We start from the raw sequence: 21,369 nt of genomic DNA, 5'->3' as shown, positions 1-21,369 counted from the left end.
AACTGCAACTAACTTTGAACCCAAAGCTGGAGTTGAGGCCTAAGTATTGTCAGTGCGGAAGCCCGGAGGACATGAACCTGAGGACCTTTACAACAGGCACAGGAGGCAGCACAGTTGAAACTTGCAAGGAGCTAGAATACTCTGTAAAGTGGCTAATTTCTAGTAGCCCAGGGGAGACTTATGTCTTAATAATTTGCATTCAAGAAGCAAGTGCACTTTTACTTTGTGGTCACAAGCAGCTGACATCGAGGACCTAAGGGCTGTATTTTCACTTTAATGACAAGTATCACTGTCATATTTGTGTGCCTACCTCTCCCTTACCACACAGTGAGCTCCTTTGAAGCAGGAACTACATTTCCCACAAACTGCTCTGCCTCTTGCCAATTTTTACAAGTTTCTCTATTTCCCCCAAAACCTTGCATAAATATTCATATAGCAAAAATACAAAAACTATCTGTTCAATAAATAAATGAGCTGATCTTTACCTTCTAGATGAAGTGTAATTAGTGCTGAAAAACATTTTACGTGCAAGATGACACTGTTATATTTACAATTAGAATAAAGGTACCCAAACTGTAAATGCATATACAATTACATCCTTAAACAAAACAACATCAACTTACTAGTGATCATCGCTCCGGTTACGGAAGCCAGAAATCCGATGCTGACTGCAATGACAGAGATTACCCTCCCCTGCCGGTGCCTCTGCAGCATCACGAACATCAACACTCCCGCAGCACCGTGGACAAACAGAGAGGAGAATAGAGCCCAGAGAAAGATCCAGTACCACATCTCTGAAAGGAAAGGCAAAGTATTAACTATTCTGTTGAAAAACGTCTTAGAAAACCCAATTTAACAAACAGTGAGCACCCATAGTTTGGAGGACGGTTACATGAGACAATGGATAAAAACATGCATAGTACAGTGCTTGATACATAGTACCTCTAAGTAAATTTTAATGGTTATCATGATCACTAATGCTTGATGGGGAAATAACTCCATGACTACAGGTCAAGGCCACACTCTAAGTTCCTCGCAGTGTCCCCATTGTATAGCTATCATCTGTTCGTTTGTTTAATAAGCCTGAATACATTTGCAAATCTCTTGTAATAAATTATATAATTAATTACTGTTTGATACATAATTTTCTATTTTCTACACTAAGTGTCCAGACGTTTTTTTCTTTTATGATTTTAAGAATTTCAGGCAATTCCCCTCTTGGTTCTCAACTTAAAGAATCAGTCAGAATTTTAAAAAATTCTTTGTCTCAGGTCATTTAATAGTCCTGACCCAGAACTCTTCAAGCTCTATTCCTCTTTCTTCAATGTATCCTCAGTTACTGTTCACTGAAGCCCAGTTTACAGACGGTTGATGAGCAAGCCTTTTATTCTCTCTAGTATCCATTCCCTGTCCTCTTGGTCCCTGCCCACTCTGTCAATGCACACAGTACCTGGGATGTTGCCTGTCCCTGCACTGACTCCATCTCCTTGATCATGCCTGTGGTGCGGTACAGCAGGGCAGGCTACTGATCCAAACTGGGCCAATCACTCCCTTCCCCTAGGAATTCTGTACTGGGACCAACTGAGCACCTCAGTCTTTGAGTGGATGAAGCTGAAAGGCTCAGGATTTGTGAACAGCCATTTCATCATCACGTGACAAAAAACACAATACAGGATAAAAGAAAAATAGGTTCATCAAAGGTAGGAGACAACATCTCACTCCAGTGATATCTAAGGGCCTACCACATTAATACCCTTAGACCAATGCAGTTTCCTTGTAATAAAATCCTTCTTTTTAATTAGCCCAAGTAAGGTTTCTGTTACTTGTAGCTGAAAGAACTGACTCTAAAATGTTTATATGTCACCTTGAAGTGACACGTACACATGCTATAAAGCAAAACGTCTCATCTACTACTCGTGCAAGTATTCACTCTATCAAGTGGGAAAGAAAGGTCAATAAAGTCACGATTAAAGAGAACAAAATGGATGAATTAAAATTTATTTATCCAAACATCAAAGTACAGATACATACTATTGATAGGAGTGTAAAATGGTGCAGCAGCTATGGAAAACAGTGTGGTGGTGCCTCAAAAATTTAAAAAAAAAATTACCATATGATCCAGCAACTTCACCTGTTGGTATCTTTCCAAGAATGAAAAGCAAGACCATGAAGAGTATTTGTGCAACCATGTTCACAGTGGCATTATTCGCAATAGCCAAGAGGTGGAAGCAACTCAAATGTCTATCAATGGATGAATTAACAAACAATATGGTTTATACATACAATGGAGAAGTATTCATTGGAAGAAATTTCTGTCACATGCTACAACATATATGAATCTTGAAGACATATTAAGTAAAGTAAGTCAGTCACAGAAAGACAAATACTGACAAATTGCACTTATACAAGGTATATAAAGCAGTCAAATGAATGGAAATAGAAAACAGAATGGTGGTTGCCAGGGACTTGGGGAAGGGGAAATGGGGACTTGTTTCATAATGGGTACAAAGTTTCCACGTTACAAGATGAAAAGGATGTGGAGATCTTCTGCACAACAATGTGAATATACTTAACACTATTGAACTGTACACTTAAATATGGTTAAGAGGTTAAATTTTATGTTATTTTTTAACCACACTTAAAAATTAAATAAGTAAAACTTTAAAATTATGTGTACAAATTTAAAAGATAATTACTTTGTCATGACCATCAGTAACATTTAAAAACAAGGCAAAAAAACTCTCAAGAAAGAAAGGAGGGTGTGATTATAAAAGGGTAACACCACATCTTTGTGGCAGGGGAACTGTGCTGTATTTTGACTGTGGTGATGGATACATACAGGAGTGATAATGCTATCAGAACTAAACACTCACAAATGAGTACAAGTATACAAGAAAATTCTGGTGAAATCTGTAAAGGTTGGTAGATCGTATCAATGTCAATATCCTGCATTTGATATTATACAGTGGTTTTCAAAGATGTTCCCATTGGGTAAATGGAATTAAGGGCACACATGTTCTTTCTGTATTATTTCTTACAACTGCAGGTGAATCTACAATTATCTCAAAATGAAAACTTTAATTTAGAAAAAGGGAGAATATATAGAAAAACATTTTTAAAAACATCAGTTTCACCCTGCCAAATTTTTAAGAATTGACACTTAGAATGTACTCATAATTTAAAATCACTTCAAGGAAGAGATATTTGATATATTTTCCAATGTGTGTTAAAGTACCATGCATGCTTCTCAGTGGCGTAACAGAGAGATGCTGGCGATTAAGGAAATCAGACAAAGTTTGACTTTTAGAGGTTTTTCTCTTCCAGCTTTCAGGGAAATAGTGCTTTAATGCTGTCGCTCTCAAACAAATGCCTTCAATTGATAATAAATGAATTAAAGACAAAAAAGCTTAACTTGCCCAGAAGATATTTACATTTTAAAAGATATAATTTTCCAGAGTGAAGCTAACAAAGTGACAATATAAGGGAGTAACAAGGAGAGGGGGCATTTTCACCAAGGGAGCTCTGAGATGAGGAAAGGCTCTGTAACAGGAGAGCCCCTGAGCCCTGGAGAGAGGAAGGTGCTAAGAACAGGAGAGGAATATCACTGCCTTTTCTTAAACTGTAGAGGACGTACAGCTAACATGAACACCCAGAGGCCCAGTTTTCTCTTTCCATCCATATCCTGCCTAACCCAAGTTTCTAGCAACTTAGCAACAATGAAAGGAGGAAGCCAGAGGGAGACTTTGCTAATGCTAAACAAAACACAAAACAAAAACTTAAAAATACACTGTACAAAACTTTAAAGCATTCCATCCATGGAATCACCTTAATTCCCTGAAAGGAAACAGTCCATCTTCCTGGGCACATCTCATAAAGTCCTTTCATTATTTTTCCCTTTTCAAGGCTGTCCACAGTCTTCTCTTAAACTCATTTTGCCTGAATTGTTGCAGTGTGTTTGTTTACTTTTAGTGGCATAAGAGGCAGCAGAGCTGTGATTTGTTCCAGCCTCCAAACAATACTAGAAACAGCCCTGCTCCCAATCTGTATCTCTCATCAGCCCTGGTTGCCAAGCCACCGAAAATTATCTTCCATGCTTCTGTTTTTAATCCTTGGACAAAACTGTTTATGAGAAATGAATTTCTCTAGATATCAAGAATATATTAACTAAGTAAAAAACAAGTCAAAGAATGGTACACATTGTATGATCCTATTTGTTCAAAAATTCAGTGTTTGTTTATGCACAGAGAAATGCATAAACAAACAGAAAACAATGGCTATCTTTTAAAGATAAGATAGGAGATGAGTGATACTATTTTATATATGATTTACTGATTATTTTTTTAGCAAACAGCCTGAAGTATTTTTTTTAACTTACTGCAGATATGCTGTCTTTAAGAAATAGTTTTTGATGGGAAAAAAAAAAGAATTTTTCATTCTAGAACTCACCAAAGGAGAAGATGCTCTACAAGGCCAATGCTTCCCTACTCAGGCTGCTCACAAGAATGACCCACAGAGCAACCAAAACAATCTCTAAAGGTGGGACCTAAACATTTTCATCAACTCTGCCAGATACTCATGACGTGCAATAAAGATGGAAGTCACTACTCCAGGCTAAGCTTACATAAGACGTACTTAAAAATCAAAAAAAATAAAAGTCATAAAAACAACAAAATCTATCTCATTGGACAAATGCTAAACATATTTTTTAATCCTATGTAGCATACTAGCCGTTCTAATAAAATCATTAGCAAGTAGATACTGAACACTTGTTATGTACTCAACATACTCTAAACCTCAAGCTGAAAATAACATGCCAGTAAGACTAAATCTGGAGGCTGTTCAAAATTTCTATCTTCTTTCCTCATTATATGTTTACATAATCTGTGTTCAAATTCAGTTATCTCAAGCTTTGTTTCCATTCCATCAAATCTAAGGTGTGGCCATTGTTCCCCTTGGCTTCTGACACCAGTGACTTCTCAGTTTGTGAGAAGGCACAAAGGCAGCTTACTAGACTCTCAGAGAGACGACGCATTTACAATCTGAAATAGTCCCCGACATCAGGGGTCGGCAAAGTACGGCCCACGAGGCCTGTTTGGCCACCACCTGTTTCTGCGCAGTCTGCAAGCTAAAAATGGTTTTTACATTTTGAAATGGTTGAAAAAAATCAGAACAATATTTCATGACACATAGAAAGTACACAGAATTCAAAGTTCAATGGCAGTTGGGTCTCACTGGAACACAGCCATACTCATTTATATTGTCGATGGCTACTTTCACACTATGATGGCAAAATCGAGTAGTTATGACAGAGGCCCTGTGGCCCGCAAAGCTGAAGATACTTCCTGCAGTTACTATATGCTGCATATGTTTAGTACTGGTCCTTTAGAGAAAAAGCTTGATGACTCCTGGTTCTATATCATTTTGACATATATTCCAGGGGTCTGGGTTGTCACCCTACAGCCCAATGGAAATTAGTCATGGTACTTTCATATTATATCAAGACCTGACACGTGAGGATTTAATTAATGGTGCTTCAATGGCATATTCTAATACCTAAGTTCTTCAGAGCACAAAATGCAGCCCATGCCACGGGGCACATGTACCCAAAGGCACGTAGAGAGGGGAATGTCAGGAAAGATCCCAAGAGAAGCCACTGTCCCCTAAATTCTTAAAAACAGACAGGATTTAACAGAATGATAAACACTGGAGATGGAATGAGGGTGAGGAATGGGGAATGGGGCACTCTAAGCCAATGCTTCTCAGCCGTGACTAGATGTTAAGAGTTACTTGGGATACCCTAAAAGAAATACCACCCTCACAAACTGACTTAATTGGGCATCAGAATTTTTCTAAGATTCCCAAGTGATTCTTATGTACAGTCAAGAATGAAAAACTGCTCTAAGACAAAATGATCTAATCATAGGATTATGTACAATGAAGAATATGAACTTGCAAAAATTCTGGTTTGGCTAAAGCCAAGAAATATGGAGAGGAGAGGCTGCAGATTATAGAGATGGGCTGGAGCCAGAGTAGCTTTTGTGGGAGAGGGGAGGCTACTTACAGACCCTGAAAATGTGGACTTTATACTGAAGGTCGAAGGTTCTGAGGAGCCAATGAAAGGCTTTAAATAAGGAAGTGATACAATCACATTTACCTTTAAAAAAATTAATTATCCTGTTAGATATGGGGAAGTGATACTGGAAGGAGATGAGAGACTATCAGAATATTTCAAGAGTCCAAAGAGTTATTAAGGCCTGCACTTAGGCACTGGCTTTAGGATTGAAAAGAATTTGAAATATTTAGGATTTGCTGATGACCTGGATGACAGAGGTGAGGGACATACGATGTCTGGCCTCCCAGATTTCTGCTACGACCAGCGGAATAGATGACAATGCTAACTGATTTGGAAGCACAGGAAAATATGTTCAGTACATCTGCAATACTGTTCAAATGCTGGTGAGAAGCAAGGAGTAAAGAAGCTAAAAGCAAGAAAATGTCAAGTAGAAAAATGTGAAGATTACCTATACGTTTATATTATGGGCCATGTTTTTAAAAGCAGGAAATCTCAAGTTTGAGAGTCTCCAATCTTGTTAAATGCATGATTTATTTTGTCAGATTTTAAATCTATAATTATTACAAAGTTCTGTTGTCAGATTTAAATTTGAATCAAATTTAGGACATAGAAAACTGTAACGAATGTCACTCTAACCCCAACAATGAAAAAAAAATAAACTACCAAATCATAACTTTTCTTTAGCCCATCAGTCAAGTGACACTGCAAGATAACAAACTAACCTGAATTCCAAAGACAGACAAGAACCTCCAAGGAGAGAGACATATATACAATGTCACCTGTGGCAAAGCACAGGAATGAGAAATGGGCCCCATACAAGTGGGTAAGAAGAAATCAGCTAAAATTATAACCAACTGTAAGTCCAAGTGGGGTCGCTTAACCTGCCAGCCTGGAGTAACACACGGAAAGTGCACAGTCACCTGCGAGCTCTTTTCCTTGGGTCACTACTGGGCACTCCCTGGAAAAATGGACTCCGAGGCAGGAGACTGGACAGCACCACCCCTGGTGATGCATGTCAGCCTATGGGAGGTGATCAGCAGCTGCTAAGAGAAACACAGACAACCCTGCCTGCTTCCTGGAACCCTTCTTCTCAAAACAAGCCTTAGCCATTGCAGGAGGGCAGCAAATCCTGTCACCCTAAGGGAACAAAACCCACTGCAGGTCCAGCTTGGGGAAAAATAGAAGGAAAAGTCCTCCCCCTCTGGGGAGGGGCAGGCAACCATCCAGAGCCCAGGATCCTATTTTAAGCGGAGTCAGTTACTGCTGAGTGAAGGACTGGAGACTCCTGCCCAAGACCAATCACAGATACGAAGGAGAGTGCGGCCACTGTGGCTCAGAAAGGTAAGAACGTGGACAGCCCCACCCAGATACCCCACTACACAGAGCCTGCCAAAGACTAAAACTGGACCAGGACAGTAGAAAAATTCCCCTGCCCCCACTATGAGCCTAACAGCAAGGAATGAGCTTCAGAAGTCTGTGCCTGGGGGAAGGCAAGTATGTGGACAGACACCTCTTCCATGGTGCAGGCATGCAGATGACTACGAGCTGACAATGCAGCATTAACACTGAGAATAACACTGCAGCACCCAGTCCCCATCCTAAGAACAAGGCAACAACACCAACACCTTCTAGAGAATTTGAAGCCTGTGGTGCACTGAGGGTAACCATAACAAGAAAACTCACACCATGCTCACTCCTGAGTAAATTAAATCAGTCTTCACTGTACCAGGCTAACAGAAGCAGCCCATTTCCAGGCATAAATATTATGTACCTCGGTCACTACTGTTATACATACAAAGTCCTGAATTCAATTAAAAAAATGAGACACTCTCAAAAGCAGGGAAAACAATCTATTGTCAAGAAATAAAGCAATCAGACTCACTGGTGACCCAGATTTTAGAATAGACAAGGACTTAAAAATAACTATAATTAACATGTCAAGGACTCTCAAGGAAAAGGTGGACAACTTACATGAACAGAGAATTTCTACAGAGAGATGGAAAGTCCAAGAAAAAGTCAAATGGAAATGCTTAAAATTAAAAAAAAAAGACAAACCCAACAACAACAACAACAAAACAGAAAAACATCCACGACATCAGAGATGAAGAATTCCTTTAATTGGCTCCCCAGTAGATTTGACATAGGTAAGCAAAGAATTAGTGAACTTAAAGGTGGACCAATAGAAACTATTCAAACTGAAAAATAAGAGAAAAAAGTGGGAAAAAAGGAGGAGTAGGAGGGAAAAGAGGAAGTATCCAAGAGCTATGGGACAATTTCAAATAGTTTAACATAAATGTAATCTGGAGTCCCAGAAGGGGAAGAAAGAAAGAATGGAGAAAAAAAAATTCAAAGAGACAGTGGCTGAAAATTTCTAAAAATAATGAAAGATATCAAACCACTAATCTAAGACTCTCCCAAGCAAGATAAAGACCTCCCAAAAGAACCAAAAAACAAAACAAAATAAACCACACACACATATTTACTCATAAATCATAGTGAAATGACTAAAAACCAAAGATAAAAGGAAAATATTGAAGAAGAAATAAGGAAAAGGCAGGGGGCAGAGAAAAAAAGACATCTTATACACAGAGGGACAAAGGATAGCAAACTTCTCATCAAAAACAATCAAACCAGAAGACAAGAGAGTAAGATTCTGAAAGACTGAAAGGGGGGGAACAAAAAGAAAACCTCCAAAGCCAGAACCTATATATTCAGGAGAAATATTTTTCAAAACTGAAGGTGAAATGAAGTTTTTTTTCCTAAAAACTGGGGGGAATTAACTGCCAGCAGGCCTGTGCTACAACATATTAAAGGAAGCTCTCAAGACAGGAATGTAATGCTAGATGGAAACTTAACTCTCCACAAAGAAATGAGCAACAAAGAAAGTTAAAATGAAGGTAAACCTTATGTTTTTCTTATTTTTAATCACTCTAATATTTTAGCCAGCTTTAAAAATTAGTTGCTGTATTTGTTCACCTAAAACCTCACTTAACATAGGGAGAAGTTAAAACTATTATAGATATTTAATAGTTGTCTACTTTCGCTTCTTAAAAGAGCAAAAACATTAGTTTAATTTAACTGTGACACCTTCAAGAGCTGCTTTAATATACTGCCTCTCTCAAAGCTTATGGCAATACTGTTCATTACCCACTTAAACTAAATAGCCCTTTAACCAACTAATTATATAATTTCAAACTATAAATTATAGTACTCATCATTGAAGAGAAAAAGAAAATTCTCAGAAAAACAAGTTTTTAATTTAAAACAATCAGAATATCATTTGCTTTAAAAAAATCAGGTTAAGGCTACTCAAAACAGTTGAAAAGTTGCTCTATACTTAAGACATAGCACTATCTTCCTAAAAGATGCCATTCAATTCATTCTTCCTCATAACTGATTAGTTTCTCAGTGATAAAAGTATAAGGATTAAATGTCAAAATCTGAATCTATTATGAAATTTATGAGAGCAATATACAATAGTTTTGTTACTTGTATGCCCTTGAACATCTTAAATTATACATGTCCTACCAAAAAAATGTTGCCAGTAATAACATATTTGTTTGAATCAGTCACTGATCTAAAAAAAAAAAAATCTTTTCAGTGATTGATAAAATGTTTTATAATCTCATGATACAGTATTTCCAAAGGATATTTACACTGAATATTGAAAAATGAACTTTTTACATCAATGAGCATAACTTACAATGAAATTCCCAATATAACAAATTCCTAAAATTAAATCTAAAAAAGAGACCAAATGAATGACAAATCAAAAAATAAGAGACCAAGCAGGGAAACTTAAGTAACGCACATGCATGGTCAGAACAGCCACACCTGGGACATCACTGATAGTAATCTTAAGGCAGCAGTAATGCTGCGGTGGGATTAACAAACAAACAAACAAAAAACAATTTCAGAACTGGAAGGGATCTTCAGGTATTGAATCCAGAGTTTCCCAAACTAAGTTTTAAGAAGGCCTAATTCTAAGAACTATTAAATGGTGGTCAGAGAACAAAGATTTTCTAGGACCCAAACCTCACCCTACAAATTAGTATAGTAAAGGTCTGAAGCCTCATTTAAAAAAGAAAATTTCTTGATTTTAAAGCTAAAAGAAAAAAGTTTATATGCAAATGAGTAAATGTTTTTCTTAACATGTATCTCTAAACTTTTTTCTTAACTCATTAAAAATTTTACATCAGCTTTACTTTAACATCAGTGTGAAAATTATTGGCATTAGATTGTCTTACAGATGAGGAAACTAAGGCCAGTAAGTATGTGGCTTTTCTGAAGTACAAGAGCCAATTAATAGCATTCAAGGATAAAACTCAGTGTCTTGACTCACAAATTCAAGGGTCCTACTGTGTCTGTAGACTTTTTACTTGCATACAGAAATCTACTAGAACCAAATTTATCCTAGTAGGGAGAAGTTCCAATAACTGCCCAGTATATAAGTATTTACATAAACATTGTTAATGTTTCATTTTCCCCTATATTTCAGATTAAATATAACTAAACTGTTTAGAATTTTTAAAATACTACCATTTACTAGGAATTTTTCTCTATAGCTAATGGCTAATATAAAGAAAACATTTTTAAAAGATAAATTCTAATATAATCCTCTAATGTCAAAAGATAGTCACTTTAAAAATACTGGGTTATAGCTTCCTCTTGGAAATAAATGAGTCATTTATATTGGAATTTTAATTAAGTCCTTAGCCATACTGAACACTCTATATTAACTTGCATTATATATCACAACATAGTTACAAAGAGATCATCAAAAAATTAATTTTTAAAAATCTCGTTTTCCCAACTCTTGAGTTCTCAATAATAAAATCACCTTAATAGCTGGTTAAAAATGTACCTTCCTAGGCCCTGGTCTCAAAGATTCTAATTCCATAGATACGGACTGGGGCCACGGGCCCCTTAACCAGCCCCATGTGATTCTGATATGTAGCAAGATTTGGAAACCATGTTGGATTACCTGTTTCATTTCCAAGTTTATGATGATGACAAAAATGCCTTCTAACTTAATATGTTATCATAATCTGAAAAAAGTAATTTTTCACTTATTAGCTATTAGATCTAAGCAAGTTACTCTTTGCTTCAATGTCTGAATCTGTAAAATAAGATTAAACACTAATCCCTCTCAAGATGGTTGAAAAGATAAAATACATGCAAGGATGGTAACGAGCACAAAAAAAGTACATTCAATAAGCACCTCTGTTTTAAACGTATGATAATTATTCATAAAAGTTGCTTAAACACCTCATGTCCTATTAACAGCATATTCACTCCAATAAGTGCAGCTGAAAAATAATGCAACTAGAATGTTTTAATCATGCAACTAAGTACTGTTTTAAAAGTTCAATTCAATAAATATGTATTGAGCATATACTATTTGCCAGGTACATACTAGGGTTCCATAATTCCATGATTAAAGCAATGACCTGACCCTCAAAAAGCTCACAGACTAGAAGACAAATAAAAATTGTAATGCAACTGAAAATACAATAATAAAAGCACATACAAGGAGCATAAGCAGCAGGATGAAGTGAGTAATTGCTTCTGTTTCAAGAGGATAGAGAAGAAATAGCTAAAACAGCTTGGAAAAGGGGAGAGAGTAGTTCTGCTCGCAAAGACTGGACTTAAAGCCTAGCACAACCATTTTTGAGCTATTTGCTGTGGGCCAACTTAACTTACCTCTCTGAGCTTCCTTGTAACTCTACTTTGGAGAGTTATTCTGAAGATTAAAAATAATGTATGTCAAGCGCCTAACACACAGCAGGCATTCAATAAGTAGGAGTTATCTTATTTCAGAAGTGTGTGTTTGTTTTTAATAGACTAAGTTCTAAATGGCACTGTAGGCAGCATCTCTTAACTAATGGCTAAGCTACATCACGAAGGTCACCAGCATGGAGAAGGCCAAAATAAACCACATCAGAATGTTACCACTTACAGAGTACACTTTTTAGAAGTGATGTGGTTCCTAATATGTGATACACTCAACTGCTGGTGAAGCATACTTCTAAATCTGTTTTCCTCCATTTTTACCCTGACAAACAGAATTTTGTGTACTCAGACTCTGCTTCTTTCTTAGAAGAGGTTCCTATGCTCCTCAGTCCAACCTCAGTCCTAGTTTTGGGTGTTCACCATATCCTTCATAAAATGGCCAAGTCCAATGAGCAACTGAAGACTATATTAGGAGATAATCAGAGCTAACTCTGGATTTAAACTACTATTGTTAACCTAATGGTTGGCCAAAGGAAACTGGAAGCCACTATAATGATTTAGAATCTTAAAGTAAATATTTTAAAATGTTGTTAAATCTGGCCAAGAGGTAAGCTACTTTTACACTTACTCTGGTTCCCAGAGCTAATTTTTTTTAAATACCCATTGATGAGCTAAGCTAGTCATTAACAGATACAAATATATATTCTTAAATCCTTATTTTTCATTTTACTGCAATAAACATAATTGATACAACATTTTGAAATATTAACAGTGGATAAATACAAGGAAAGTCATAAGCAAGATAAAGGGGTCTATCTCAAAATTCAACTGAATTCTGAAATGGTCTTTATGTCAGTGTAGGTTTTCAGAACTAAAAACATGTACCTGACGGGCAACCATCATGTAAGGTCAGTCTGCTCCAAGTTAAATGACCACAGATTAAAACTGAAGACACCATAAATTAATACAGAATCTCTATTAATTTTATAGTTTCCACATTCAAGGTAACCAGTGTCTTTAAAGTCAACCTTGTGGTATAAAATCTCCCTATATTTTTTTCTATGAATATCTGAATTCCATATAATACCAGATTTTATAATATCTTTGTATTATATATACACGTATGTATGTAACATAACAAGACAGGTTATATTTGTAAAATACTCTTCATACTCTTAACCAGTTTGACATAATGTATTTTGAAATACTAATGTTCTATCAAAATTAGGTGTCTTATACATTTTCAAGAATTAAACCCTAAGAGTTTTTAAGTTTTTTTCCCTGAGAAGCAGGCGCTGAAGAGTCACCAAAATGTAACTGAAATCTTTTTCTTGTAAACACTAATCTTTAAAGAGTATTTTTAAAATTCAGAACTCAAGGTATAAGCATGTCCACATTAACCAAACCGGAAGTTTCTTCACAAAGCAAACCAACAAATTTGATTAAAAAGTATGAGTATTATTGCTTTTTATAAACAGAAATTGATATTATAATGTAGTTAAGTCAGATTCCCTCTTGATAGCCTTGACATACGAAGGGAAGTACACAAAATTATCAAATGTCACAGAAGAGGCGGCTTGAGGCCAGAGGGTGGGAAGGAGACAGATAGACAAAAGGAAATAGCAAAGGGAGGACAAACACGGTTAAAGCAAAAAATGCTTAGAATGCACTTGGTCCAGCCGGTGACCTACTGTCATCTACTTAATAAAGCCAAAAAAAATTCAACAGTTGAAGCAAACGGGATTCAAGCCCTGCATTCGATGTGAGGTCTGCCAGAAAGAAAAAGAGCTAAACCAGAAAAAGATCTAAACAGCAAATAGCAGGGTGCGTGCGTGTGTATGGGGGGGGGTGGGGTAGGGAATTAAGGCTAGCTGTACTCAAGTCTCAGCACTAAAGCAATTCCGCGCGTACTACAGAAGCAGGGCAGTCGCAGAGAGGGAAGCGGGGGTCATGGATTCTCCCCCAGCGATTCAGGACCCTCGGAGCGCCGGGGGGCTCGGGTGACCGGAGTCGCGCCCCTAGAACAGGCACGGAGCGGATCCTATTAACACTCTCTGGGCCGGGACTTGGGACCTCGAGCTCCCGAGAGGAGCGCGCACGGAGGTGAGGCGGAGAGGAGCGCTCCCCTCCGCGGGAGGGAGAAGGGAGGCGAGGGGCGGCACCGCATCCCGGTCCCCACCCCAGGCGCATCAATTACCCGTGAGGTTCCTCAGCACCGTCCCATGGGCCCAGAGGCTCAGGACCTGCTGCACCGACAGGTTGATCATGGAGTGGTCGCCACCCTCCGCCTTCATCTTCCCCGGGGGTCGCCCGCCGCCCTCTCCTCGGGCGCCGGGCGGCGGCTGCGAGGCTCCGCGGCCGGCGGCGGGTGCTCGGTTCCTCCAGGCCGCCGCCGCCGCCAGGGGAGGCTTCGGGGCACCGGGCTGGGCGCTGCTGTTGCCGCCGACGGGCCTCCGGGGGGGGCCGCTCAGCGCGTCTCCCAGGCAGCCCCCTCCCCGCCGGGGAGACATTGAGGACGGCGGACGGGGGAGGGGAGGGGGCCGGGCGCTGTCCTCGCGCGGCCCCCGAGCGAGGACTCGGGGCGGAGGAGGCAGCTGCCGCTCCCTCTCAGGGGAAGCACGGCGACGCGGGGACCGGGCACGCGAGGAGGCCGAGGTCACGCCGGGAGGCCCGGGGTGATGGGCAGCCGGCAGGTGCCGCCCCCGACGGGGCCCAGCTCATCACCACGAGAGGACGAGAAGACCCAGGACTCCGAAGAGGTTGCGGCGGAGGCGGCGGCGGCGGAACCTGCCGCCAACCTGCCCACCCTCCAGCCACCGACACTCGAGGAACCGCCCCCTCCACCCGCGGCCGCCGGCGGGCCGCTTGTGCGCGCGCGCGCGCGCGCTCGATCCCCCGCCTTCCCCCAAATCCACGGAGCCGCTGCGCATGCTCACTCTACCCCATCCCGCGACCCGTCGCCCTCCGACAGCCGGCCGGCCCCGAGCCCTCCTCCTCCCTCTCCTCTCGCGCGCGAGCTCGCGCGGCTGACGGTGCCGAGCGTTGGCCCGCAGTGGGGCGGAGGAAAGCGCGGCCTACGTCACTAGCGCCACGGCCGGGCTTCGCTTTTGATTGGGTGCTCCGAGGGACCCACCTCCACGCTCTCTCCTCCCTCCCGCCCCCAGGCCGGGGGCGCGCGCCCGGCGGGGGGTTGGGTAGCGGGGCTCGCTGGCGTCCGACGGGGCGGAAGCTCGAGGACTGAAAGTGCTGAAGAGAGGTGCAAAACTCTGTCAGATGGATTCTTTGACAGTTCAAATCTTTGGCTTCGAAGGAAATACTTGGGGTAAAGAGGTTTGAATACAACTTGTTTTTTAAAGGTGTAAATATCTCAACATTTTACATTTATCAGTTTTCGGGGTTGGGTCTTTTGGTTTTTTGGTTGTTTTTTTTTTTTTTTTGACTCAGACGACCTAGCACTACTTGCAAAATATATTTGAAAGACATTAAAACGGAAATAGACCCGCTTTATCCATCCAGTCCTTCCCACAGCAAGAACTTGGGCCTCCCGTGGTCCCAGCGTACAAAGTCACCTGGAGACCCAGGGCTCTGCAGGCGTCCTATACCCCAGGGCCATCTCTGTGTCCAGCCCTTTTTTCGTTGCAGTATTCTTTTTGTCTAAATTGTAGAAGTCTTCGTTATTTCCCCCTCTAGGGCTTAAACTAGATCTCTCTTCCCGTGGTTTGCTGCCCTTCTTTATGTCCAGCGTTAGCCCCAGGAGCTGTCTAAAATCTAACCACAACTCCTCCTTGGAGAGTGAGACCTTTTATCTTGAAAAATAAAAATTAAGTTTTGGCAATAACAAAATAAGCACCAGTCAGCGCTCCCCCCCCCATCCTTTTTCAACCTCTTTACCATCTGAAAAGAAAATCTGCAGAGGGCAGCGAAGTTCATGCTGTAGCTAAATTATCAGGTACATTTGGCAAAATGCAAAAGGGTTGAATCACCTGTAAAACCTTGCTCTTGGTGACCACCTTAAAAATAACTATATATACACAAATATATGCATTTATATATGTATGTATTGTCTGACGGCACAACACAGAGGGAAAGGGAAAACTTTGTATCATTAATAGGAACTGAGTCAAAACTGGTAATGTGGGGTTTATTTTCCTCCTAGGACATAGAATTAATTAGATCTTAATTTAAGATTATAGAATAGCAGACTTAAAAGAGGCTTTACCATTTGTGGTCTGAAAATAAATGTATATGTAACTTGTGGGTTGTGAGTTAGGTTTTATTTGGGGGTAAAATGAGGACTATAGCCGGGTAGACCAAGTCTCAGGTTGCTCTGAGGAACTGCTTGGAGGAGGCAGGGGAGAATCAGTATCATACATGATTTTAGTGAAGGGGGAATACGTGTACTCAAGCACACGTTTTGGTAGAGGCTTGCTGCTAGTCACGAGAAGGTTGCTGCTAGTCATGAGGAGCAGGTGTCTCCCTTTATGATTTTACTGCTTTTCTAGATATGAGAAGAGGCAAGAAATTGGGCTCATAAAATCTTCTGAAAATACTTATCTGAAAGCCTGTTTTGCTAGTTTTTCCCAGATTGCAGAGTGCCTCATTCCTCACCTCCTCCGTGAACTCCTTTCAAGGTGTGTTGAAGGTCAGCGAATGCAGTGGCTAGTGACTTCATTCTGGTGCCACATGGCAAGCAACAATTTTTAGTTGGCACATTTTTCTAATTAATTTTATTTTACAGATAGGGGAAACTGTACAAAATTAAGTGATTTGACGCAGGTGACACCACTTCAGAGCCCAGTTTCTGAATTGCTGGTTCTGGATAGAGAGAAGTAGGTTACCTAATGATTACCAATGGGAGATTTGACATGATATTAGTGTTATTAGAGAATATGACTACATTCAATGAAGGTTGCATAGTAAACTCTCTGAGCAGCAGCTCATTAAACTCTTGCTCAGGAACTTTTAGTTTACCTGGAATTATTGGGGTTTGTATCATTACACACTTCTATTTAAAACATGATAGCCTACATTTAAAATATTCAGAACCTGGGACAGAGCTTAGCACATGGTGTTCAACAAATATTTGTTGAAGGAATAATTGAGTAAACTTTATAGAAAAGTCAGCATTTTTCTTGTTTCATGTAATTTTTTAAAAAATGGGACCTAAGTGTTGATTTCTCAGGAAACAAAGTAAGACACAGCAAGGAAGTCCCAAGTTGATAATGCACTTTAAAAAAAATTTTATTTTGAAGTATAGCTGATTTACAGTGTTGTGTTAGTTTCTGGTGTATAGCATAATGATTCAGTTCTTTTTCATATTCTTTTCCATTATGGTTTATTACAGGATATTGAATATAGTTCCCTGTGCTTTACAGTAGGACCTTGTTGTTTACCTATTTTTATATATAGTAGATTGAATCTGCAAATCTCAAACTCCAAATTTATACCTCCCCACTCCGGTTCCCCTTTGGCAACCCTGTTTGTTTTCTGTCTGTGAGTCTGTTTCTGGTTTGTAAATAAGTTCATTTGTATCGTATTTTAGATTCCACATATAAGTGATACCTTATGATATTTGTCTTTTTCTTTTTGACTTACTTCATTCACTTAGTATGATAATCCAATAATGCACTTTGATAACCAGACAACTTTTTCCCAGCTTTTCAGTTCAGTTCAATAAGCATTTATTTGGCATCTATTATCCGTAATAAAGTTCTATGTCAGATGTTATCTACAGGATTTGAAGATTAGTAATCTCTACTCTCTAGGCTAGTACTTTGCAAAGTTTGCCTTGAAAAAGCAAGTGAACCCACTGTGTTGGAAGCCTTTATTCTTAAGTGGATTGAACATTTCTCAGCAGCCAGTTAAGAAACCTCAAAATGAATTAATGTGGGTGGAGTTTGTGTAATTTTTTTCCTTGCAGATTTTTGATATTGAGTTAATACACCAATCATATTCTTACCAGAAATCAGAGAACACCCCAAATAAATCTGAGGTCTCTTTCAGCCCTGTGTCCTTGATTTTGAAACAACAGTTCACAAAGAGTTCCTGACTTGTTTCTTCCACACAAGTGTGGGAACACCCGTAAGTCTTAGGAATCCTATTAATTGTGCAAAGAGGGCCCACAAGAAAGCTTTTAAAATCAATTAGAATATAAAATGATATTGATCCTTTGAGAAAAACATTAACTATTGAGGACATCTTTTCCTCCACTTTATCATCTTTCTTTCTTGCTGTATGGTACTTTATCAGAGTCACATTACATAGACAACCTAATTTCATCTTGCTACACATTGCAGCAGCTTCAAACCCTGAGTGGCGGGCTAGGTTCAATAGATTCATTGTTTGAAAAATATGATTTGAATACTGCTCCCATTACTTAACTAGCTTTTAAATGGGGATAATAATAGTACCTTTTCAGATTTTTGATGTCCTTGAAACAATAGTAATAATCAACACAAAGCTCTTTCCTCCTGTGAGACCTTGTGCCAAGTACTATATATCAGCTCATTTAATTTTCACAAGGATGGGCTGAAACTCCACAACACTGTTAGACTAATTTTTCTTCAAAATCCAGGCACAAAACCACACTTCTGCCCAAATCTTGTTTGTATAAACACATACACACAGACATACAGGCACACATACATACACAAAGAAAATGAAAGCACTGTTGGTTGTTTTTTGATGAAGAAAATAAAATTCGGTTGGAGGAAATGACAGAAATGAAAGGAAGAAAGAGTCATATATATTACTTTCAATTATGTACTGCGTTGAAACTTACATGCCGAAGTGTTTTACCGAACACCTATTAGAGTCAAGGGACATTTCCACCACGGTAAATCAGAGAAACCAGGTATGTCATGTTTTGTCTCCCAGTAAGACATGGCACACCTAGGGCCCAAGCTACCATTATGGGGCTGCTGGGGGATCCAGCCCTGCCCAAGAGGGCGGGGTGCTGCTCTCTATTGGCAGTGGGATGTGACCTCCACCCACAGTCACAGAGGTCGGGGCATGTTTGAGATTGAAGGACAAATAGGTAACTGCCAGTGCCTCCAGCTCCAATTTCCACCATATTCTTGTTGCTTTCCCTCTACCTATGCATACAAACCACCCACCTCCCAATTTCCGCTAGCTACTGCCCCCCATAATGTAGCTCCTTGTTTATTATCCCAAACCTTAAAAAAAAAAAGAATACATGACATTTGAACTCTAAGAATTTATACTTTGAAACCTGAATGTGAGTGTGAAGAAAAAGTCTCTGCTAAAATCACACACACACACACACACACACACACACACACAATCCTGTATTTGGCAATTTAGGAGACTCAGTTTTCCCCCTAAAAACCAGTGTCTGAAAATCTCCCTGCGTCCAATCTCTTCATGTTATGGATGAACAGCCAAATACAAAACACATAAAATAGTGTGTTGATTAAATGCCTCTTGTAGCTTCATGGTACAGTCCATGCTAAATTCAGTTCTTAAAGTATTTAGTTGTTGAACTAAACATCAAGAAACATTATGTGTCGAGCAAAATTTGGGAAATGGTATTTCATTGTATTTTTGTTAGCAATTTTCTGATTATAAGTGAGGTTACACAATTTTTTCAATGTGTAGGAACATTTGGATCACCTTTTACAGGGACTTTTGCCCATTTTTCTTTTGGGTAATTTATCTTTCAAAAACTTACATGTAAGAGCTTTTAAGTATTTAACAAATTAACGATTTGTGACATGCATTGTGTAAATCTTTTCCAGTTTGTCAGTAGCCTTTTAGCTTGAACAAAACTTTTTGGTCATGTAGAAATTTCTAATATTTATGTTGTCAGTCTTTTCTTTTATGGTATCTAAGTCTTCTTCCAGGCTTTAAAATGTCTTTCCCTCTCTCAGATTTTTTTTTAAGTCTAATATCTTTTCTAAAAATTTTATGGATGTTTTTGTTTACACCTTTAGTCCACTTGGAATTTTTTTTAATGTAAGGCGTTTAGTAGAAATCTAATTTTGTTTTCCCAGATGGCTACTGAGTTGTCCCAAAACATTTATTGAATAATCCATCATTTTCCCACTGACCTAAAGTACCAGCTATATCATGTACAAAATTTCTATATATACTGGGATTTATTTCTGGACTTTCATTTCTTCTCCATCTATCTGTCCACATGTCAGCACCACACTCTTTATTTTCCTTAACTGTACAGTATGCTTCAGTAACTGCTGAGATAGGTCTCCCTTTTTTTATTCCTCATTTTCAGTTTTCTTCCTGATTAATCTTGAATGTATATTATTACAGAGGAGCTTTAAAATCAGCTTCCTAATTCTAAAAATATTACTGGTTATATTTTCACAGAACTCATGTTACATTTATAAATAAATTTAGAGGATATTGAGAACTTGCAATGTCTTATTTTATTAAGAAATTTGGTTTTGAAAAGTTGTTGAATATAAGTCTTTTTAACACCTATGGGTATGACCATGTGATTCTTTGTTTTGTTCTAGATACATGGAAATTATATTCAAATATTTCCTAATACATTTTCTTTGAGTTCCTGGAGTTAATGCCACTTGGCCATGATCTCTTATTCTTTTAATATACTACTTGACCCCACATCTCAATCTTTTATTAGAATTGTGTCATCAATATTGTGAGTTGCAGTGAAGGGGCGTTTGACTGAAAAGGGACAGCTCAGGGAGGTTTGGGGAGTAAATGGAATTGTTCTGTATTTTCAATGTGGTGATGCGCACATGAATGTATATATGCATTAAAATTCATTAAAATGTACACAAAAAGTTCAATTTGAGCAAATGTTAAAATACAATTTTTTAAATTAATGAAACTGAGGAGTTTCAGGTATTTCTCGTTTATCCTATAGTTGACTGTGGCTGAGAGTGGCCGTCTTTCTTGGTTTTATAGGTACCTGATATTTTCTCTTGGGTGCCCAAAGAATTATTTCATCTGTGATTTTACTAGGATGCATTTCGGAATTGACCGTTTTGAATCAGTATTTTTCCTGACATGTTATAGGTTTAACTCTTCGTTTATTCCTCCAAAGTCCATTCTTCAAATTGTCTTTTTGAGTATTTTTCCCCTTCCATTTGTTTTGGTCTCTTCTTCAGAGACACTAAGTGAATATGTATTGGATCTTATTTGTCGATCATCCTTAACTGTCATTCCTTTTTAACAGTCTATTTAGACTGTTTGTTTGGGCTTCAGTTTGCTCACTAATTAATCAATTATAGGACATTCATCCTGCCCTTCGTGCCGTTCCCTGTGTTTGCAGAAGAGTCCATTGTCCTTTATGCCACTTCCGCTGGCCCTTCACTTTGGATTTCTCTTCTTCTTTCCAAGTTCTGCCGGCTCATGTGTCCTCTCCTTCTGTTGTCTTGACAAACATTCTCCAAGCTCTTATAGCTCCACTTCAAGCTCTATGTATCATCAATTTTTTAGAGTCCAGGTCTATATTATTATGTCAGGAAGACCGTTTATCAGCAGGTCACCCTGTCTCTCTCTGAAGTCCCCACCATTATATAATATATGTGCATACTCAGTAAACATATTACATATAT

At 39.0% G+C, this 21,369-nt stretch overlaps 1 protein-coding gene and 1 long non-coding RNA gene across 2 annotated transcripts in view; one reads left to right on the top strand and one right to left on the bottom strand.

Moving 5' to 3' along the window:
- The window catches only part of TMEM170B (transmembrane protein 170B), a 28,866-nt gene extending 14,187 nt beyond the window's left edge, over positions 1-14,679 (bottom strand). Inside the window, exons 1-2 of the mRNA XM_010945717.3 lie at positions 14,004-14,679; positions 624-794 (exon numbers count right to left, since the gene is read on the bottom strand). Of these exons, the coding sequence (XP_010944019.2) occupies positions 624-794; positions 14,004-14,316 (484 nt within the window). The 5' untranslated portion in view covers positions 14,317-14,679. The remainder of the gene's footprint in view (positions 1-623; positions 795-14,003) is intronic.
- A 96-nt stretch (positions 14,680-14,775) lies between these two features.
- The window catches only part of LOC141574199 (uncharacterized), an 80,143-nt gene continuing 73,549 nt past the window's right edge, over positions 14,776-21,369 (top strand). Inside the window, exon 1 of the long non-coding RNA XR_012500963.1 lies at positions 14,776-15,128. This is a non-coding gene — a long non-coding RNA (uncharacterized LOC141574199). The remainder of the gene's footprint in view (positions 15,129-21,369) is intronic.

Source organism: Camelus bactrianus, chromosome 20 (genome assembly GCF_048773025.1).
Source record: "Camelus bactrianus isolate YW-2024 breed Bactrian camel chromosome 20, ASM4877302v1, whole genome shotgun sequence".
NCBI lineage: Eukaryota > Metazoa > Chordata > Mammalia > Artiodactyla > Camelidae > Camelus > Camelus bactrianus.
Note: the sequence above shows the minus strand (reverse complement) of the source record. Positions and strands in the feature narration are given on the sequence as shown.